General features: G+C 53.0%; 1 protein-coding gene across 6 annotated transcripts; it reads left to right on the plus strand.

Annotated features, from left to right (window-relative positions):
• The first annotated feature begins 6,902 nt into the window (after positions 1–6,902).
• GIPR (gastric inhibitory polypeptide receptor) lies at positions 6,903–18,711 on the plus strand. 6 transcript variants are annotated; one of them, XM_086353196.1, is made up of 13 exons: positions 6,903–8,934; positions 9,373–9,472; positions 9,961–10,068; positions 10,745–10,848; positions 11,682–11,785; positions 11,973–12,117; positions 13,568–13,727; positions 13,939–13,999; positions 14,334–14,403; positions 14,522–14,610; positions 14,769–14,828; positions 16,763–16,804; positions 16,898–18,711. In XM_086353196.1, the coding sequence occupies exons 1-13, from the start codon at positions 8,863–8,865 to the stop codon at positions 17,088–17,090; spliced, it is 1,308 nt and encodes a 435-aa protein (XP_086209322.1). In that variant the 5' UTR covers positions 6,903–8,862; the 3' UTR covers positions 17,091–18,711. The 6 variants fall into 6 exon arrangements, 5 of the variants coding, with proteins under 5 accessions (XP_086209322.1, XP_086209318.1, XP_086209319.1 ...); XM_086353193.1 differs by having other exon boundaries at positions 6,908–8,934; positions 14,690–14,828; XM_086353194.1 differs by having other exon boundaries at positions 6,913–8,934; positions 9,189–9,472; positions 14,690–14,828.
• Positions 18,712–19,756: the final 1,045 nt, after the last annotated feature.

Here is a 19,756-nt window from a genome sequence, read left to right on the forward strand (position 1 = left end):
CCCCCCCCCCGAACCCCGTGGGGGGAGCTAAAGTTCTATTCCCGCCCCCAGAGCTTTTGGCACCGCCTCCTGAGCATCTAGACCCAGCCAACCGATAGGATTGGCTCCGCCCTTGAAGTTTAGAGCCCCCTCTACCCTAAGTCTGTTAGTCCCTCCCTCACCTTTCCTTCCACTTTCCTATTGGCCAGCCCCGGCCCTTAGCTCCTCCCCCACAGGCTTCACCTCCCACCTTATTATCCAGTCCAGGTTTTGACAAAGGCCTAGTTGTGATGCTTGGACGACTGGCGGTGTCAGTCGGAGCTGGCTCCGAAGTTGTGGGGAGAGAAAAGGGAAGAAAACCTGACAATGGATTTAAAGAGTACTGAACCACTTTCTCCGAGTCCTTATTGAAAGTCAGCCCCTAGAAATGACCCAGACCATGCTATATATCTGGGGGCCAGATATATAGAGACATATGTATGTCAGCCAGCCAGTGCGTGCTCAGTCGTGTCAGATTCTCTGCGACCCCATGGACTGTAGTCCCCACCAATTTCCTCTGTCCATGGAATTTTCCAGGCAAGAATACTGGAGTAGGTTGCCATTTCCTTCTCCAAGGGATCTTCATGACCCGGGGATCGAACCCGGGTCTCTTGTGCCTTCTGCATTGGCAGTCTGATTCTTTACCAACTGCCCCACCTGGGAAGTGACCGTAAATCAGAAGAGATTTGCTTCTGGACACAGCCAGGCCTTGAAGCTCAGGGCTTTAGAACCAAATTGACCTGGGTTTGAGTCCTGACTCCACCAGGGTCTGATTGTGACCCTGAGCCTCGGTTTCCACATCTGGAAACAGCAGGGAGGAGGGGAGTGAAGGTTAAATATCCAACCGACTTCTTTTATTCATTAAAAAATGTTTACTGAGTGCCTATCATGTGCCAAGCTCTAAGTGCCAGAGTTTCAGTGATAAGCAAGTCAGCCCCCAGAATTTGCTCTCATGGACCCTGCAGTTTCTGGAGGAGGTAAACCACAATACACAAAACAAATAAAGAGTGTTAATAATAACATTTACCGAGCACTTCCTATGTGCCAAGCACTCAGTTATCTTCACCACAAGCCCTAGTTTCATCACCATTTGATAGATGAAGAAACAGGCACAGAGCTTGTAAGATCATTTCAGGTCCTGGCATTAGAGAGATAAGACAGAGTGATATCGTCAAGGATGGGAGGCTGAGGCTAATTTAGAGAGTGTGGCCAGAGAAAGTCTTTCTGAGAAAGTGACATTTGAGCTGAGATGTGAACGACATGCAGGAAGCAATCACACAGGGGCAGGGGGAAGGGGGGTGACTTTCCAGGCAGCGGGAACATGAAGTACAAAGGTCCCGAGGTAGGCATGAGTTTGGCAACAAGAAGGCTGTTGATGATGGAACTGTGGAGAGCTTCCATGTGAAGAGGAGAGCAGGAGGTAGATGGCATCGGGAGATAATGGGAGCACCAAATCTTGTGGCAGATGTTGGCGGTTTGTCACTGTATCCTCCATGAGGCCCAGGGAGGCCACATTGGTAAATCACACAGGAGGACAGTGTCCGGCACACAGTAGGCACAAGTAAAAGGCAGCAACCCCTGTTCGTGTGCCAGTGAACAACTACTATGTGAGGTCAATAGGGACTTACTTCCCTAAGACTCCACGCTCCAAATGCAGAGGGCCTGGGTTCGATCCCTGGTCAGGGGAGTAGGTCCCACATGCTGCAATTAAGACCCGACACAGCTAGATAAAAATAAATTTTAAAAGATCAATAATAAGTTCCAAGTGATGACTAAAATAGACGTGGGCCATTATCATTCTATGATCACAGCTAATTTTCTTACTGAAGAAACAAAGCAGGAACTCAGATTTCTTGCCTTCCCAACTCCCATTTCTCCCAGCCTCCACCTCCCTAAGCTCAGATTCTAGGAAAGGGGAAATCAGACTCCTACATACAGAACGATATGCAACGGGTTGAAATGTGCAATGTGCTAAAGGCTGTTACTGGAGTGTCCCCAGAGGACGGAGGGAGCCCAAGGGACTTCAAAGCCTGCAGTTGGGGAAGGTGAGGGGAGCCAGGGTGTGAATGAAGGAACCACAGGCAGAGGAGTTTAGGCTGCTGGGCTGTTAGGGGTGGGGTGGGGCGGCGAGGATGACACGCCAAGATGTCAGGATTTCCCTGGTGGTCCAATAGTTAAGACTCTGAACTTCCACTGCAGGGCACATGGGTTTGATCCTTGGTCGGGGAACTAAGATCCCATATGCCTTGCAGTTTAGGGGGAAAAAAAGCCTCTGCTGAAGGTCTGTTATGAGGATCAAGTGAGATACGTGCATGTAAAATGCCCAATATGGTACTTATTAATAAATATGGTACCTATTATTATTATTTGTTAATTAGTGGTAGTAGTTCTGTGGTGCTGGAGAAGACTCTTGAGAATCCCTTGGACAGCAAAGAGATCAAAGCAGTCAATATTAAAGGAAATCAACCCTGAATATTCATTGGAAGGACTGATGCAGAAGCTGAAGCTCCAATACTGTGGCCACCTGATGGGAAGATCTGATTCATTGGAAAAGACTTTGATGCTGGGAAAGATTGAAGGCAGGAGGAGAAGAGGGAGACCGAGGATGAGATGGTTGGATGGCATTACTGACGAATGAACATGAGTCTAAGCAAACTCTGGGTTACAGTGAAGGACAAAGAAGCCTGGCGTGCTGCAGTCCATGGGGCTGCAGAGTGGGCCACATCTGAGTGACTCGACAGCAGTAGGGGTAGCAGTACTTCTATTTCTGATTTGGGACTGTGTTTTTTTTTCCTCTCTCAGCGTCTTTTTTTTTCCTCTGTCTTTCCAACTCTTTCTTTCTTCCTGTTTTTCTTTCTACCTCTCCTTCTGTTTGTTTAGGTCTATGCCTGGGCTGGGAGCTCCATGAGGGCAGGGCAAGAACTATCTTGGCCATTGGGGTCCCCAGCATTGTCAAGCCCAGGGCCTGATATATAACAAGTACCCAGTGAAGGAACCTCTTTATGCTGGTAAAGTAGTTAAGACTCTGAGCTTCAGTTTTGACCCCTGGTCACGGAATAAAGATCCCACACGCTTCGCACCATGGCCAAAAAAAAGAAAAAACAAGTACCCAATAAAGTAAACCGAACCCAGCTCTGTACCGAACCCAGCTCTGTGCCGAACCCAGCTCTGTACCGAACCCAGCTCTGTGCCGAACCAGTGTTGGGAGATGCTGGGGACCCAGCAGTGACTGAGACAGCCCCAGCCCTACCTTCTCAGAGCTCACGATCCAGGAGAGGAAATCATTATGTGTTGAATGAATGAGCTAATTTTGAGGTGAGCTTGGAACACTCGACCGAAATTGGGTGGAGATATTTAAGGCAGAGAAAACTGCTGGGACTGAGGTAAGAGGGGGTGGGAAAGAGTCTGAAGAGTTGGGAAGTGATGGAGAGAGGCTGGAGAGCTCAGCAAAGGCCTGGAAGGCTGTGGAGAGGAACGTGAGCTTTCTTCTCTTGAGTGCACTGGGGAGCCATGGCAGGTTCTGAGCAGGGGAGGGACCACGGCAGGTTTGTGCTTTAGCAGGACCACTCTTACAGCCTGGCTGCCCTGGGGAGGTCGAGGCGGGAGGTGATGGATGGAAGGAAGAAGGACATGACTGGGGCAGGAGAACGGGGGGGTGTGGGGGGGGGCGGGGGCCAGAAGCGAACTGGATCAGAGTAGGGGCTGGGGGCAGAGGGAGGAAGAGCCAGATTCTAAAAACCAGGACGGGAAATTCCCTCCGCGCTTTCACTGCCGAGAGCCCAGGTTCAATCCCTGGTCGGAAAAACTAGATCCCAGAAGCCCCGTGCGGCCAAAATAAAATAAAAAATAAATAAATAACCAGGAGGAAAGTGCCTCGGTCAGCCTGCTTTCCGTGATGCCAGAAAATGGGCTTGACGGCTCACGCACCACCACCAGGGGGCAGCCGGGAATTCAGGTTTGAAACTCCCAGCGGCTTCTCCCCCAGGGCGGCGAAAACTTCACCTTGATACCGAGGTGTGGAGAGGTTGAAGTTGTCTTCCGGGCCCCAGCTGAGAGCCCCTCTGCTTTCCTGCTCCACCCCCCAACACACACACCGATCCTGGCCTCTTGGTTCCCTGGAGCCCCTACCCCACCAGCAAGAGATTATGTCAACACAGTCCGGCTGATTCTGTCCAGGACAATATTTGCCCTCAGGATCTGGGAAGGTTGCTATGGAGACTGGGGACGTGCTGCGGGGCGGGGGGCAAGGGGGGAGGGAAGAGAGGCAGGGTCAGGGGGAGCACCCTCCCTCCTGGAAGAGGGTGAGGGGAGCCAGGCGTCGTCTCTGCCTCACCTCTACCTGATTGAGTCTTGGGGAGTTTATCCCATCCCCATTTATCTGCGTTCCAAGTCTTTTTCCCCACCCTCTGCGCTCTCTCTGGACCATCTCTTCGTCTCTGTCCCTGATTATCTCTCTGGATACCTCTGCTCCCATCTCTCTGAGTCTCTCTCTCTGTCCTTTGCTTTCTCTCTTTGGGTCTCCACCTCTATGTCTCTCCACGTCTCTGTGTCTCTCTAGGTATTTATCCTGTCTCTATGTCTCCATCTCTCTTTGGGTCTTTGTCTCTCTCTCCGGTCCCGTGTTTTTGGTGTTGGTCTCTCTAGGCCCTCCTCTCTGGATCTGTGTCTCTGGGTTCCTATCTTTCTCTAGGTCATCTGTTAATCTTTCTCTCCATGTACCCCCATCTCTGGAGCGCTGTCGGCTTGTGTCTCACCGGATCCTGTGTCACCCCTAGGTCCCTCTCTGAATCTCTGTCCCTCCTTCTCTCTAAGGGTCCCTATATTTTCAGCTGTGTCTTTCTCAGTCTCAGTCTCTGACATTCTGAATCTCTTTCTATTTGTGTGTGTGTGTGCATGTGTGTGTCTCTCTCTGGGTTTCTGTCTTTGAGGCCTTGTCTCTCTGCAGTCCTGAATCTCAGGGGGCCATCTCAGCCTCCCATTTCTGGCCTCAGTCCCTATGGGGCCCCCCCTCTCCCCATCTCTCTCTGCCTCATTTCTCCTGCACCATCTGCCGGCACTCCAGGCCCCCGCCTGCTCCCCGCAGGCTCTTCTTAGCCAGGCAGCCCCATGGGGGGAGGCACAACCCACCCCAGATTCCTCCCCACCATGGCATCCTGAGGTGGGGGGGAACACTGCCTGGTCGTGGCTAGGGTGGAGGGAACAACAGCCTGGAGACCCGGGACCAGGGGACATGGAGAAAGGGAAACAGACAGAAAGACACCCTGAGAGGCGATGGGAAAAGAGGGATGAGAAAGAAGAAAGCTTCAAGATAGGCAAGAAGAAATTGAGCTGAAGAGTGGAGCGAGCAAGAGAAATGAGGAGGGGGCAGAAGGAAATCCAGAGGGAAGAGAAGAGAAAATACAGCGCAGCCAACAAGGAAGGAAGATGGAAAAACTGTACTCAGGCTTGGAGGAAAGGAGAAAGAAGAGATTCTTGGATCAAGGGGACTGAAGGGGGCATGGAGAGAGAAGAAGGGCAAGGGGAGAGGGCATGACCGCTTCTCTGCCTGCAGCTTCCAAAGCCCTGAGCATGGGGACTGGAGAGGGCCCGTGTGGCTACCCCTGAGGCCCTCTTACCTCCTCCCCAGGCCCTGGGAGAATGTAAAAGCCCCCAGGAGGGCTAAGATGAGCAGGGGGCCAGTTGGGGACCCAGACACCCCTCCTCCTGTCCTCCACACCCACTCCCGGACACAGTGCTCTATTCTGCCCAGAGGGACTCATGAGGGAGGGGCCAGCCTGCTCATCCCCAGGCTCCTGTCCTGGTTGTCTCTCTCAGGCTCTCCCTCCCTCCACCCACCTCATCTCCATCTCTCAGAGTCTCGTCTCTCAGTTTGTATCTCTTCTTTCTCTCTCCCTTTCTTGGTCCGTTTTGTCTTCCCTGATTTTTTCTCTCTGTCTCTCTCTTATTGTATATTTCTCTCTACTTCTCTGTCTCTCTTGATTCTTTCTCTCTATCTCTTTTTCCTGGTCTCCCTCATCTCTGCCTCTTCCTGTCTCTGTCTGTCTCTGCTCTTTCTTGGTCCTTGATTTCTTTTCCTGTCTTTCTCATCACCTCAGTTCCTCTCCCCTGCTTCCCCCTCTCACACCCAGTCCCTCTTCTCCCCCTTTCCAGCCTCCCCCCACCTTCCCATCCTCAGCAAGTGACCCCAGACCCTCTTGGGACCAAGGAGAGGCTCCCTCCCAACCCCAGCCTCTTCCCGAGGTGTCTGGCATTCTCAGACTCCTCTCCTCTCCACTCCATGAACCGAGCCTTTCCCAGGACCCAGAGGGCGCCAGGAATGTGGGGCAGAGAGCAGGAGGCCAGCTGGAGGTCAGGAAGCCAGGAGCCCCCATGTCACTCCCCCTCCCTGAGACTGTTTCTTTCCAGCCTCTAGTGCTGGATCTCACACCACTCCTTACTCTCTGCCCCTCCTGGGGCCTCTGGGCCTCAGTTTCTCCTCTGCAAAATGGGCAGACTCACCTCTGTCCCATTTATCTTCCAGCTCCCCGGGGAGTGTGTGCTCATGAATGTTACTAGTATTATTAATGTGCAGGAATTGGTGGTTTGCATTCAAGGGGGAAGTGAGTGCTGATAGCCGGGATTCAGTTTCTAAGCCAAATATTTTCCATATTTTAGGGCAAAGGAAGAGACTGGAAGTGGAGACTCTGAGGAGGTGTGTGATTCAGTGGTGACTGTGACTGGGAGACCACATGAGGCTGTGGGTTCGTGCATGGTGGTAGGAGGATAGTGTGCAATCCTGTGCACAACTGTGCGACTGCGGGTGGCTGTATACGACTTGTGAGTGCAAGTGAGGCTGTGATGGCCAGTTGTATGTCTTAGCACTGGGCGTGACTGAGGATGACAATGTAACATCCAGAGCTCATGGGAGTGTGTGCCTTAGAGACACTTGAAGAACATGTATTGTTGGAATGTGACTGTGGACTCTGTTGGTAATTATGTGAAGTGTGTGAGACGTTGTGTGAGCACATTAATGAGTGGAATTGTGTAACATTGTATATATAATTTTCAGACTGTCATTAAAGGATTGTATGACAATCACCTATAACTGTTTGCCTTTATGTCATCAACAGCCTCCGCTCTGTGCCCCAACTTGTGCTGAGTGACCCTGGGGACCCAGTGGTGACAGATGCCTTCCCTGTCCTCATGGGGGCACTCAGGCCAGTTGGGGGAGACAGTATTTGTGATGTGATTTAATGATGGTGTGAATGTATGCGTGGTGGACACAGTATCATGGGAACTGTAGGAAGCTGTGATTGTGTTGCTGTGTGAGTGCAAGAGTCCATGCCCAGAGTGCGTGGCTGTGTGTCACTGTATCACAAATGACTGTCAACCTGTGGGGGAGAACCTTTGGCTCACGGGGTGTGACGCTGGACTGTGGGACTATGAATGAATATGAAGAACAGGTTCAGTGAGGTGCAGTATATAAGACTCTGTGCCTCCCGGCGGCTCAGTGTATGGGATCGTGTGTGACATTGTGTGCATGGCCTCGCGTGTGGTGGCTGGATGGGACAAGTGGGACAACGTGAGAGGCTGTGCGCGCTGGAAGAGGGGGTCCTCAGGATGCTGACTCTGTGACTGTGCTCCCCCATGCGACCCTGAGTGGCTGTGATACTCACAGATGACTGGCCCCCTGTGCCAGGTCTCTGCCCCAGCTCCCCGCTCCTGTTCCTTGGCCCGCCCTGGCCCCGCCCCCTACCCCTACCCCAGGCTGTCACCTCCCGCGGAGCCCAGGCGAGGCCGTGGAGGCGACAGCGTCAGAAGCAAGTGATTGAGAGGAGAGCTGGGAACAGGTGAGCGCTCCCCCATCTCAGCCACTCCCCTGCCCTGTGTCCCCTCACGTCTCTGGAGCCCTCTTGCTCTGTGCCTTTGTCTCAGCTTCTCTGTGCCCACGGTCTATGTCCTATCTATCTCTCAGTATCTCTGTCGCCACGTCGCAAATCCCTGTTTAGCCGCTAGTTCTGTATCTCCGTCTCTGACCCCCATTCTCTGTGTCTCTCCATGTCTCTACCTTCTCTCTGTCTCCGAGCCCACATTTTTGTCTCTGTCTTCCTCTCCTTTTTGGTCTCTAGTCTCTTGCAGTGTGTCTCATTCTGTCTGTCTCTGTGTCTCTCAGTTTCTATGTTTGTCTCAAGCATTTCTGATTCGTGTGTTTCTGGAGCTCCAGCCGACATCCTCCTGTTTCCTCCTTTCCCTGCATGGTGCCAGATGTGGTGTGTTGGGGGGTAGACTGATTTCCAAGCATCTGGGCCCCTCACCTTTCTAGTCCCTAAGGAGAACCATTGTCCCATTAACTCTGGGTTTTATCCGCAGCCGGAAATGTTTGATAAGGTCGGGTTCCTATCCGTGATTTGAAAACCCTTTGAGCTGGGAGAGTGGGAAGTCCAAGAGTCACTTCGAGCTACATGCCCTCCTCTCCAAGGTGGTCCCCAGGTTCCCTCGAGTCTCTAGGTCTAGACTGTAGGTGACCCTGGAGCTTCCCGTCCAGCGCAACTCTAAGGCAACCGCACCCTCTGCAAACACTCCCCTTCCATCACCGCTGCCCCAGCAACAGCCGGGGGCGGGCCGGGGAATCAGGTGTTGGAGATCGGTCTCCGCCCACTCCTCAAGACTCACCACCCCCACCCCCGGCCCCAAATCATCCCTCGTAGTTGTGGGGGGCGCTGTCTCCGGGGTACGTGATTCCCTGAGCAGAGGGCGCTGGGGCTGGGAGAGGAGGCAGAGGCTCCTGATTCTGCCTCGGACCCCCAGACCCGGCTGCCCTTGCGTGACCGGACCCTTCGTTCCCCATGCCCTGCTGCCCACACGATGCCCACCTGTCCACCCTGGTGGCTGCTGCTTCTGCTCTCGCTGTGGGAGCCGCTGCTCCGGAGCGCGGAGGTGAGAACCAGAGGAGCCAAGGATCTCAAGGCTTGGAGGGATGTTGGGGCCGGTTTTAAGTCGTATCCCACCGGGAAGATTGTTTCAAGGCTCCCCACCTGCCCAGATTCAAGTTTTGATGGTTGTTTCTAGTCCTTCTTCTTCCCTCACCCCCCACTCCCCTCAAATCCTCCTGATAATATCCAGCCACCTCCGTCTCCTCATTTTCCTGAAGGTTTTTAGTTCCCCACAGCAACTCCCCTGGTGGTTTCTAGGCACCCCTCAAGACTTAAAAGAGGTTTCTAAGCCACCCAAGACGCCTGAGCAAAACAGGACAGCCGCTTCAAGTTCCTTCAGGGTATCTCTGGCCCTCAGGGATCTTGCTGCCTGGGAGCTCGGGTCGAGGCGCGGGCCGAGGTGGGGGGGGTGGGTGTGGTCCTTCCTTCTCTCTTTTTGTAGGCAGGCTCTGAGGGGCAGACAGCGGGAGAGCTGTACCAGCGCTGGGAGCGGTACCGCAGGGAGTGCCAGGAGACCCTGGAGGCCTCGGAGCCCCCAGCAGGTGTGACAGGGGTGGAGGACTGGGGGTAAGGAAAGGGTTGGGGCTGAGAGGGATGGCCTTGAGGCCGGCCTGGGACTGACATGCCGCCAAGGCCTGAAAGGGAAGTCTGAGTGTCTGGGGTAAAAGTGGGCCTCGTGGGAGAAACCAGAGATGAAGCTTGAAAGGGGAGGGGTCTTGGGAGGGGCTTACACTCGGTGGGTGGGACCTAAAGTGGACGGCGAAGGGGGCGGGGTTTGGGGTGGAGTCTAGGAAGGGCCTTACTGACTGGGAAGCATCTGTAGCGGGAACTCGCTTGGTGGGAGGAGCCCAGAGTAAGGCTCGAAAGATGGGCGGGGCCTCGGGCCTGGTGGGAGGAGCTACGAAGGAGCAGGGACGCGACCACTCCAGGTGGGCGGGGCTTGGGCGGGGCTTGTGTGTGCAGGGCAGAGACTCCTTGGGCTCGAGTTACAGCAGGTCTGTCCGAACTCTGGCCCCCACGCCCACCCCAGGCCTCGCCTGTAACGGGTCCTTCGATATGTACGTCTGCTGGGACTACACTGCACCCAACGCCACTGCCCGTGCTTCCTGCCCTTGGTATCTGCCCTGGCACGGTCACGGTGAGCTGCCGGGTGGACCCCAGGCCCACCTCTGACACAAAGATCTCCCTCCTAACCCTGGTCCCAGACGCCACTCCCCCGCAGCTCCCCTGGTCCTCTTGGGCTGGGTGTCTCCGTCTGTGTGTCCCTCCACATAACGTCCCTTATCTGTCTCTGTATCTTTCTGACGGCCACCAGGTTATTTTCTCTCCTTTTCATGAGTCTGTCTCTGCACATCTTGGTCTTCCTTGCCTAACTAGCAGTGTGACCTGGGGTTGTTGTTCAGCTGCTCAGTTGTGTCGACTCTTTGTGACCCCATGGACCGCAGCACCCCAGGCTCCCTTATCCTTCACTGTCTCCCAGAGTTTGCTCACACTCATGTCCATGGAGTCAGTGATGCCATCCAATCATCTCAATCCTCTGTCGTCCCCTTCTCCTCCTGCCTTCAATCTTTCCCAGCATCAGAGTTTTTTCCAGTGAAATTTCTTTATGCCTCAACTCCTCATTTGTGAATTGATGGTTATGATAGTACCAAATTCATAGGCTTGTTATGAATATTAAATTATTACATGTAAAATGCTATATTATGGTTTATCATCATCATCACTGGATATCTCTCTCTGCCTTTGCCTCAGTTTGTCTTTCTGTCTCCATCTCTTTCTGTGCGCTTCTGATTCCCTCCCTTGTTTCCCCTCAGTGGCTAAAGGCTTTGTCCTCCGCCAATGTGGCAGTGATGGCCAATGGGGACCTTGGAGAGACCATTCTCAGTGTGAAAACCCAGAGAAAAATGGGGTTTTTCAGGTAAGAAGAGGAGAGATTTCAGGGTATGATTTCCAGGCAGCAGTAGAAAAGCAGCAGCCTCAGACAGAGCCTGAAACCCCTTGTACCATTCAGGACTCTGGGTTCCAAGTGATAGAAATTCAACTCCTTTCTTGAAGGAGAAAGAAAAAGATATTGGCTTTTGTGATTGAAAATTATAAGATTGCAGCTTCAGGTACAGCTGGATCTAGGTGCTAAAATGATGTAGTTGGGAATCTCACCATATTGTACTTATGTTTTTCTCTATGATGGTGTCCTCTTTTTTTTTTCTGTGGGGTGGAAAAGGTGGCCCCCATCGGTACCAGGCTCACATTCCACCTGCAAGCAATGCTATAGGCAGACTGAGCTTTTTTCTCAATAGCTCCAACTTAATGTTCCAGGAATGACCGTCATTGGCCTGATTTGAGTAGCATACCTGCCCTTGAGTAGTCACTCTGTGTGTGTGTGTGTGTGTGTGTGTGTGGTGTTAGATAGCATGCTTTGATTCGTTGGTCACATGCCCAGCCCTGGGGTTGAGGGGTGGAATGCCCCACTCAAAAAAAGGTTGATAGATCCCCCCCAAAAAGTTGGGGTGCGAGTATGAACAAAGAGCAGCTCCTTTATGGCCTAAGGGCAGGAGTTGAGCTTTATTTCTTTTTAAAATTTATTCATTAATTTTTGGCTGCACCAGGTCTTCATTGCTTTGTGCAGGCTTTCCCTAGTTGCGGTGAGCGGGGTCTAGTCTTAGTTGCGGCTTTTCGGTCCGGGCTCAGCAGTTGTGGCTTGCGGTATCTGAGCTCTATTTCTGTGTCCTCTCCCCCCACCTCCACCCCCAGGACCAAAGGCTGACCTTGGAACGGCTGCAGGTTGTGTACACCGTGGGCTACTCCCTGTCTCTTGCCACACTGCTGTTTGCCTTGCTCATCTTGAGTACCTTCAGGTGGGACCCCCCAACCTTGAACAGAAGCAGCAGAGACTGGGCTTCAGTTTTCCCAGAAAGATGGGGGTAGTCAGGCTCCACCGGCAACAAGTATCCAATGGTGGTTCTATGGGGAGGGCTGGGACATGGTTTAAGGGACTCTGTGTGGCCATGGACAGGCCCCCAGACTGCCTCCCAAATCTCCCAGGCGGCTGCGCTGCACTCGAAACTACATCCACATCAACCTGTTCACGTCTTTCATGCTGCGGGCAGCTGCCATCCTCACCCGGGACCGTCTGCTTCCTCCCCCTGGTCCCTACCCTGGGGATCAGGTCCTTACCCTGTGGAACCAGGTGAGCAACATCCTTCTCTTTCTCAAATTGAGATTCTGCCTCCTCTGGTAGGGCCAGAGGGTTCCCATTCCATTTACTACCTCCCTACCCTATCAACGGGCTTCCCTTGTGGGTCAGAACGTAAAGAATCAGCCTGCAATGCAGGAGACCTGGGTTCGATCCCTGGGTTGGGAAGATCCCCTGGAGAAAAGAAAGGCCACCCACTCCAGTATTCTGGCCTGGAGAATTCCATGGACTGTATAGTCTACGGGGCTGCAAAGAGTCAGACATGACTGAGCAATTTTCACCTTATCAACCAGGCTTCCCTGGTGGTTCAATGGTGAAGAATCTGTCTACTAATGCAGGAGACATGGGTTCGATCCCTGGGTCGGGAATATCCCCTGGAGAAGAAAATGGCAACGCACTGCACTGCTCTTCCCTGGGAAATCCTATGGACAGACAGAAGGGACTGATGGGCTACAGTCCACGGGGTCACAAAAAACTCAGACACGACTTAGCAAGGAAACAACAAAAAGAACAATAATGTTATTGTTAATCTCTGTTAATCTCTCTAGACCCTTCTGACACAACTAGAGAGGGACCCTCCCTACTCAGCCTCCCTCATCATTGAACTCTCTCATCCCGTTATCTCCTGTACTGGAACTTTTCCATTCCCTTTCTCTCGGTATCTCACCCGTCATTGGAGTTTTGCACCAATAAGAGAGGCCCCTTCTAGAGGCGAGACAGAAGTTGGGAGGATGGGAGAAACTAACCGATGGGGGGATTTGGCAGATACCAATTTGTTCCAGGGAGACAAGGTGGGAGAGACTAGAGACTAGGGGCGGGTGGGGAGAGAACCTGTCTGGCAGCAAGTTGGGCCATACCAATTGTTGAAAGAGAAGGGGGTGGGAGAGTCCATGTGCTGGTGGGTGATGAGAAAAACCTTTTGAAAGGTGGAGTAGTTGAATTCTTAGGAGATGGCGTGGGAGAGTCCATATTCAGGGGAATCTGGGGGGAACTCATGAAATTCTCCAGGCCGGAATATTGGAGTGGGTAACCGATCCCTTCTCCAGCGGATCTTCCCGACCCAGGAATCGAACCAGGGCCTCCTGCATTGCAGGCGGATTCCTTAGAGCTGAGCTTCCAGGGAAGATAGATAGATAGTGAAGTCGCTCAGTCGTGTCCGACTCTTTGCGACCCCATGGACAGTAGCCAACCAGGCTCCTCCGTCCATGGGATTTTCCAGGCAAGAATACTGGAGTGGGTTGCCATTTCCTTCTCCAGGGAAGATACCAATCGTTAAAGAGGTTAGAGTGGGAGAGTTCACGTAGGGAAAGAGAACAGAATGAGTGAGGAGAGGATAGCTACTTCATCCTTTGGTGATACAGAATGGGAAGAGAATATTTGATGATAAGAGATGGGCTTGGAGGGGACCCTGACTGCCCTCTCCCCCTGTCTGGTCACCCCCTAGGCCCTAGCTGCCTGTCGCACGGCCCAGATCGTGACCCAGTACTGCGTGGGCGCCAACTACACGTGGCTGCTGGTGGAAGGCATCTACCTGCACAGTCTCCTCGTGCTTGTGGGAGGCTCCGAGAAGGGCCACTTCCGCTGCTACATGCTCCTCGGCTGGGGTGAGCCCCGACCCTGTCCCCTGCCCTGCCCAGCGCGCTTCCCCTCCCGCAAACTACCTAGCTGGTCTGCCTGAGGGGGTCTCCTCGTCTCTCTAGGATTCTCTGCCTCCCCTTCCCGGCGGGGGAATTCCGCGGGTCTTGGGCCTGGCAGGGCCCGTGCGCGCTCTGACAGCTGCGGCGGGGTGGGGGGCGGGGGTTGGGGTCTGCACAGGGGCCCCCACGCTTTTCGTCATTCCTTGGGTGATCGTCAGGTACCTGTTCGAGAACACGCAGTGAGTCGCGGGGTCTGGGGGGCGGGTCTGGGGAGGTGGGCGGGGCTTTGAGGGACGTGGGCGGTCCTTGGAGGGACGTGGGCGGGGTGAGACGGAATCGTGGGGAGGTTCTAATTGTCTCTAGGAGCCTGGGAGGGTGTCTAAAGGAACCAGTCGCTTAGGAAGATGGGTTCCAGGACTACTGCAAGGGGCGGGATGAGGGCTGGGCCTAAATAGTAGCAGGGACTTTAGGGGAATGTGGGTGTGGCCTTAAGGAAGGTGGGGAGGTTAAGTGCTCAATTCTGTGAGTCTTCAGGTATTCTGGTCTATCTCAGCTCTACGCCCCCTCCCCCAGGTGCTGGGAGCGGAACGATATCAAAGCCATTTGGTGGATCATACGAACCCCTATTCTCCTAACAATCTTGGTACGACCGGTCCCATCTCCTCCAGGCTGGTCTCAAGAATTTCCCATTCTGGGAAGCCAAGGTGGCGGGGAACTGGCTCAGTCTCTCTCTCTCCCCTACCACCCCCCACCCGCCACAGATTAATTTTCTCATCTTTGTCCGCATCCTTGGCATCCTCGTGTCAAAGCTGAGGACGCGACAGATGCGCTGCCCGGACTACCGACTGAGGTGGGGACGGAGGGGAGGGTGACTGGGGGCAAGGTGGGGGACTCAGGACCCCGGCATCACTGCCACCCTCTACCCGCAGGCTGGCTCGCTCCACGCTGACGCTGGTGCCCCTGCTGGGCGTCCACGAGGTGGTGTTTGCTCCCGTGACTGAAGAACAGGCCCGGGGTGCCCTGCGCTTGGCCAAGCTCGGCTTTGAAATCTTCCTCAGTTCTTTCCAGGTGCCTAAGCGAGGTGCAGGAGCTATGCCCTTTGAGTTCGGGCCCTCCTACTCAGAGAGGAACGAGGGTTAGAGACATCCTCTGGTGCAGCCCAGAATGGGCTGCGAAGATGGGATTTTTTTCATTCATTCTACACTTCTGTCCTGACTGGGGAAGCAGGGAGAAGGCAGGAGACCCGGCAGCCCCAGCAGTACTGCCTCCTGGTTAAGATCGAGGGCTTTGAGATCAGCCAGGGCTGGGACCAAATCTGGGTCCTCACTTCCCAGCTTTTTGACCTTCACCTCAGGGCCAGGGAAAAGGCGAAGCATATGAAGTCCCCAACATGCCAAATGGAAGGAGATGTCCACTGATATTTAAGGTCAACCCTGCCTGTGCTTGTCCTACCCTAGTCTCCATCCTGCTTTACCTTGTTGGGCCTCAGTTTTCCCATCTCTAAAGTGGGGACAATACTAGTTTCACTTTAAAAGGCTGTTCATTTATCAATTCAGCAAAAATTTATTGAACACTTACTATATACCAAGCACTTTTCCAGGCTTACTATGGGGATATGACCAACCCAATGGTCCCTATCCTTTAGTGGGAGAGACAGATGCTAAAGATGCTATATAAGTAAAATACACAGAATGTCAGATGGTGAGATGTGCCTTAAGGAGGGAGGGATGAGAAGGCAAGAAAATAGAGATGACAAAGAAGAAGGGATTATGGACAGGGGTCAGGGAAGACCTTGCTGAAAAGACACTAGAGCAGACACCCAAAGAAGATGAGGGAATGCGCTAGGAAGATATTTGGGGGAAATGTTCCAGGAAGAGAAATGCCAAGTGCAAGATCCCTGAGGTGAGAGAGAGTACTGATCATGATGGCACTATCATGGCCAGCATGCCTGAAGCAGGGGGTGGGTGGATAGGACAGAGGTGAGGTACCCAGGTAGATCCTTGGGCCTAGAGAGGACCCTTTGCTTTTCCTCTGAGTCATTTGGGAGCCACGGGAGCACAGGAACGTGATCAGAGTTGGATTTTAATGGGATTGTGGAAAGTGATAATAAGTAATATCTTACTGTATACTTAGTCAGTCATGTCCGACTTTGCCAGGCTTCTCTGTCCTTGGAATTATCCAGGCAAGAATACTGGAGTGGGTTGCCATTCCCTTCTCCAGGGGATCTTCCCGACCCAGGGACTGAACCTGGGTCTCCTGCATTGCAGGCAGATTCTTTAACATCTGAGCCACTAGGGAAGCCCTTGTCTTGCATTAATGTATCAATTCCTTTATTAATTATAAATACATTTTATATGTATTTAAATTTCTAAATTATAAATATAAAACTAATTTTCAAAATTAATTTTTTGGATGTGCCTATTTAAGTTTATTATTATGGAATTTCTTGACTGTACAGTGGTTAGGACTCAGCACTTTCATTGTCTAGGGCCCAGGTTCCATCCCTGGTCTGGGAACTAAGATCCCGCAAGCCCTGCAGCACGGCCAAATAAATAAATCCAATATGTCATGTAGTAAGTTATGATAAGATTTAGAAAAAGGTTTAACTATGTGACGTGCACTAGAGCTTCTTGTGTATTAATAATACCTTAAATCTCAGCACCACCACTGTATTATTGTTCCATTTTCCAGATGAAGAAACTGAGGCACAGAGGGGTTAAGCAGCTTGCCTAAGTGGGGAAGAAAGTGAGAAGCAGTGATCACATCCAAGCAGTCAGCCTCTGGGGTTACATGTTCTTAATCTCCAGCCCTTATGGCTCTGCAAATTGACGAGGACAAGGGGAGGGGGAAAGTCAGGAGCCAGGGAAAGGGTGACTGCAATAATCTGGGACCGATGTGGCGACGGGCGAGGTGGTTTGGGCCTGTAAAGGGTCAGAGCTCACTGAGGGGTGTTTATAACCCTGCCCTTGTTCCCAGTTTAACCCCCGCTCCCCCCACGGCAGGGCTTCCTGGTCAGCGTCCTCTACTGCTTCATCAACAAGGAGGTAGGGAGAGCCGCGGCCCGCCGCCCCCGCCCTCTGCCGGCCGCGCAGGGAATGGCGCGCGCGCCGCCGCCTCTGAGCGCCGTCCGGTTTCAGGTGCAGTCGGAGATCCGCCGGGGTTGGCACCGCTGCCGCCTGCGCCACAGCCTCAGCGAGGAGCCGCGCCAGCGCCCCGAGCCCGTCTTCCGGACCCTGCCCTCTGGCTCCGGCCCGGGCCAGGTCGCCTCCGGCCGCGCTCTGTGCTCAAGGACCCTCCCAGGTCCTGGGGGTGAGGCCAACCACGTCTTAGAAAGTTACTGCTAGGCAGCGGGATTCTTGGGTCCATTCAGTTAGCATGTATTTATTGAGCGCCTGCTGTGTACCAGGTTTGGCTTGGAGGGCGCTGGGTAAATGGCGGGGGTTTGGGACTGGGGGCGGGGAAGGAAACAGAAAAGCCCCTGTTTTCCTAGAGATCACAACTGAGTGGGGGAAACAGGCGGTGAGGCCAAATTAAATTATACTATGTACACTGTGGGATGGCTTAGGAAGAAAGGTTAGAAGGGGACCTAGTGTGGTCCAGGGCATCTCTGATGAAGCAACTTTGAAGTCATGCCCAAAAGAGGTGAAGGAGACAGCTTTGCAAAGAATTGGCAGACGAGGTTTTAAGGCAGAAGGAAGAATACCTGCGAAGACCCTGGGGCAAGGAGCTTGGCTGTCTGAGGAAGAGAGAGGTGACCTACGAGGCTGCAGCGGGATGAGTCACAGCCCACAGATGGGGAGAGAGAAGTAGGTGGGGACAGAAGAGTGGGCATTTTATTCCAAGTTCATGGAAGATTCTTTGGAGTGTCTCCTAATGGAATGGGCTAAGGTGTTAAACAGACCGCTCCATCTGCCCTGTCGGGGGATGGATTATTAGGGGCTATTGGAGCAGCTGGGAGCCCAGTCAGGAGTCTGAGAATGGTGGGAGGTGATGTTAGCAGGACCGGGGTGGCAGCCACATAGGGTGTGAAATGGTTGGATTCTAGAGCTAGTTTAAAGGTAGAACTGAGAGGATTTGCTGAAGAAGGAGAGACTCCAGGGATGATTTCTCAGTTTGGGATGGAGAGAGGAAAGAGGGAGGGAGATGGGGTTTGAGGTGGGGAGTACCAGGAGTGCTCTCTGGACTTGTTAAGCTGGAAATAAGGGTCTGGAGCTCATAGCAAAGATTAGAGATAGAAATGTGAGTGGGCACTGGGGTCCAGAGAGGATTCTGAGTGTGGATAGAAACAAGCAATTTCACGGCAGGCACCAGTGCTGAAATCGACATCTGGAGGCCAGGCCCACTGCCACCTGGAGACATACCTACCCTTTTTGGTGGCCCCTGGGAACTATGAGATTTAGGGGGGAAGCCAGCAGCCTCAATGTGGCTGGGCCACGTATATATATACACACACACACACGACTCTCACTCCTAAATTGCTCCCCATCACAGACACACACTTAGATTCAGTTAGCACCTGGGTGTTGTTGATTCGCTTCCTTGGGGTCCCCAGCTCTCTGGACAGATATGGCTCACGGCCGCTGAATTCAATGTCCTTTGAAGCATGCGGCCCTCCTGGGCCCCTCTTGTGGGTTCTGGGAAGGTGGGGCCTGAGAGCTGGGTCCTTGTAAATAAAGCATGAGAAAAACAGTTGCTTTTGGGGTGGGGAAATCTTGGCCAGGCCATAAGGGAGATGACAGTAGGGAGGGCAGGCTGTGTGGCCAGGTGCTGGTGGTGGCCCTGCACCCTCTGGAGAGCAGTGCTGCCTAACTTCAAGAGATTCGAGTCGCCAAGAGATCATGGACACCATGCCGCTACCATTCTCCATGCTTAAGCCCCAACTGGGAACGTTCCTGTGATCGCCTGCTATTTAAACTATTTGCAGTGTGTATGATTAAAATTGTGCATGTGACGATCATGTTCTTTTTTTAAAAAAATTAATTTGTGACTGTGCTGGGTCTTCGTTGCTGCACGCGGGCTTTCTTTAGTTGCGGCAACTGCGGGCTACTCTCTAGTTGCTGTATGTGGCGTCCTCACTGCGCTGGTTTCGCTTGCTGCGAAGCTTGGGCTCTAGGCACACAGGCTTCTCAGCAGCGGTGGACTTCAGTAGTTTCAGAATCTTCCCAGAGCAGGGATTGAACCCATGTTAGGTTCAGACACAATGCAAGTGTCCCCTGCGTTGACAGGCAGACTCTTAACCACTGGACCCATCAGGGAAGTCCACAGACCCAACATTTTCTGAAAGCTGCTTCTCTAGAAAGATGGTGGAGGAATACTAACGCTGCAGGAACCAGCCTGGCTCAAATCTTAGATTGGCTACTGTTCAGCTATGTGACTTGGGGGAAATGCCTCAGGTTCACTTCGGGAAAACAGAAATGATCACACCGACATCCCAGGACGGCCTCAAGTTCCTAAGAGGATCTCACCGGTGCATGGAACACACTTGGCCGGTTTGCCTAGTGCTTTTCCTGCAACCTGTTTTCACTTTCACACACTTGAATTGGAAGAGGGGATTAGAAACTATTTGGGCAGATGGCTGGATAGAGACGATGGATGACAGGCAGGGTCATCAGTTCTAGCCCTAGGCTAGAATCTTTGCTCTCAGCCTGGCAAAGCAGGAAAAGGACCTGCTACTTCCTGGGGAAGACAGGAGGGACGTGCGACTGGGACTCAAACCCAGGAGTGTGACCCCAGGGCTTGTGCTATCCCAGGCTCCAAACAATCATCAAATCCAGGGGGAAGATTTCTGCAGCAGCACCGTCCCCTCCCCGCCATGCTTTAAAGATTAGGATATCATGGCTCCATCCTGCCCCGCTCCCAGTCACAGGGTCTGGCTCCCTGGGTTTGAATTCGGCTTATTTCCTGAGTGATCCTGGGCAAGTCGCTTACCCTCTCTGGGCCTCAGCTGTCTCATCGATAAAATGGGATGGCTCTGGTATCTATCCCTCAGATGGGTG

Source organism: Bos grunniens, chromosome 18 (genome assembly GCF_055505025.1).
Source record: "Bos grunniens cultivar Pamir isolate PY7600 chromosome 18, Bosgru_T2T1.0, whole genome shotgun sequence".
NCBI lineage: Eukaryota > Metazoa > Chordata > Mammalia > Artiodactyla > Bovidae > Bos > Bos grunniens.

What these genes read in the sequence shown, in the direction of transcription:
- GIPR (XM_086353192.1), top strand. Translation starts at nt 8,863, where the DNA reads ATGCCCACCTGTCCACCCTGGTGGCTGCTGCTTCTGCTCTCGCTGTGG. An exon ending in CTCATCTTGAGTACCTTCAG is followed by an intron (nt 11,786 to 11,972) that starts GTGGGACCCCCC and finishes CAAATCTCCCAG; the next exon opens with GCGGCTGCGCTGCACTCGAA. An exon ending in TGCCCGGACTACCGACTGAG is followed by an intron (nt 14,611 to 14,689) that starts GTGGGGACGGAG and finishes CTCTACCCGCAG; the next exon opens with GCTGGCTCGCTCCACGCTGA.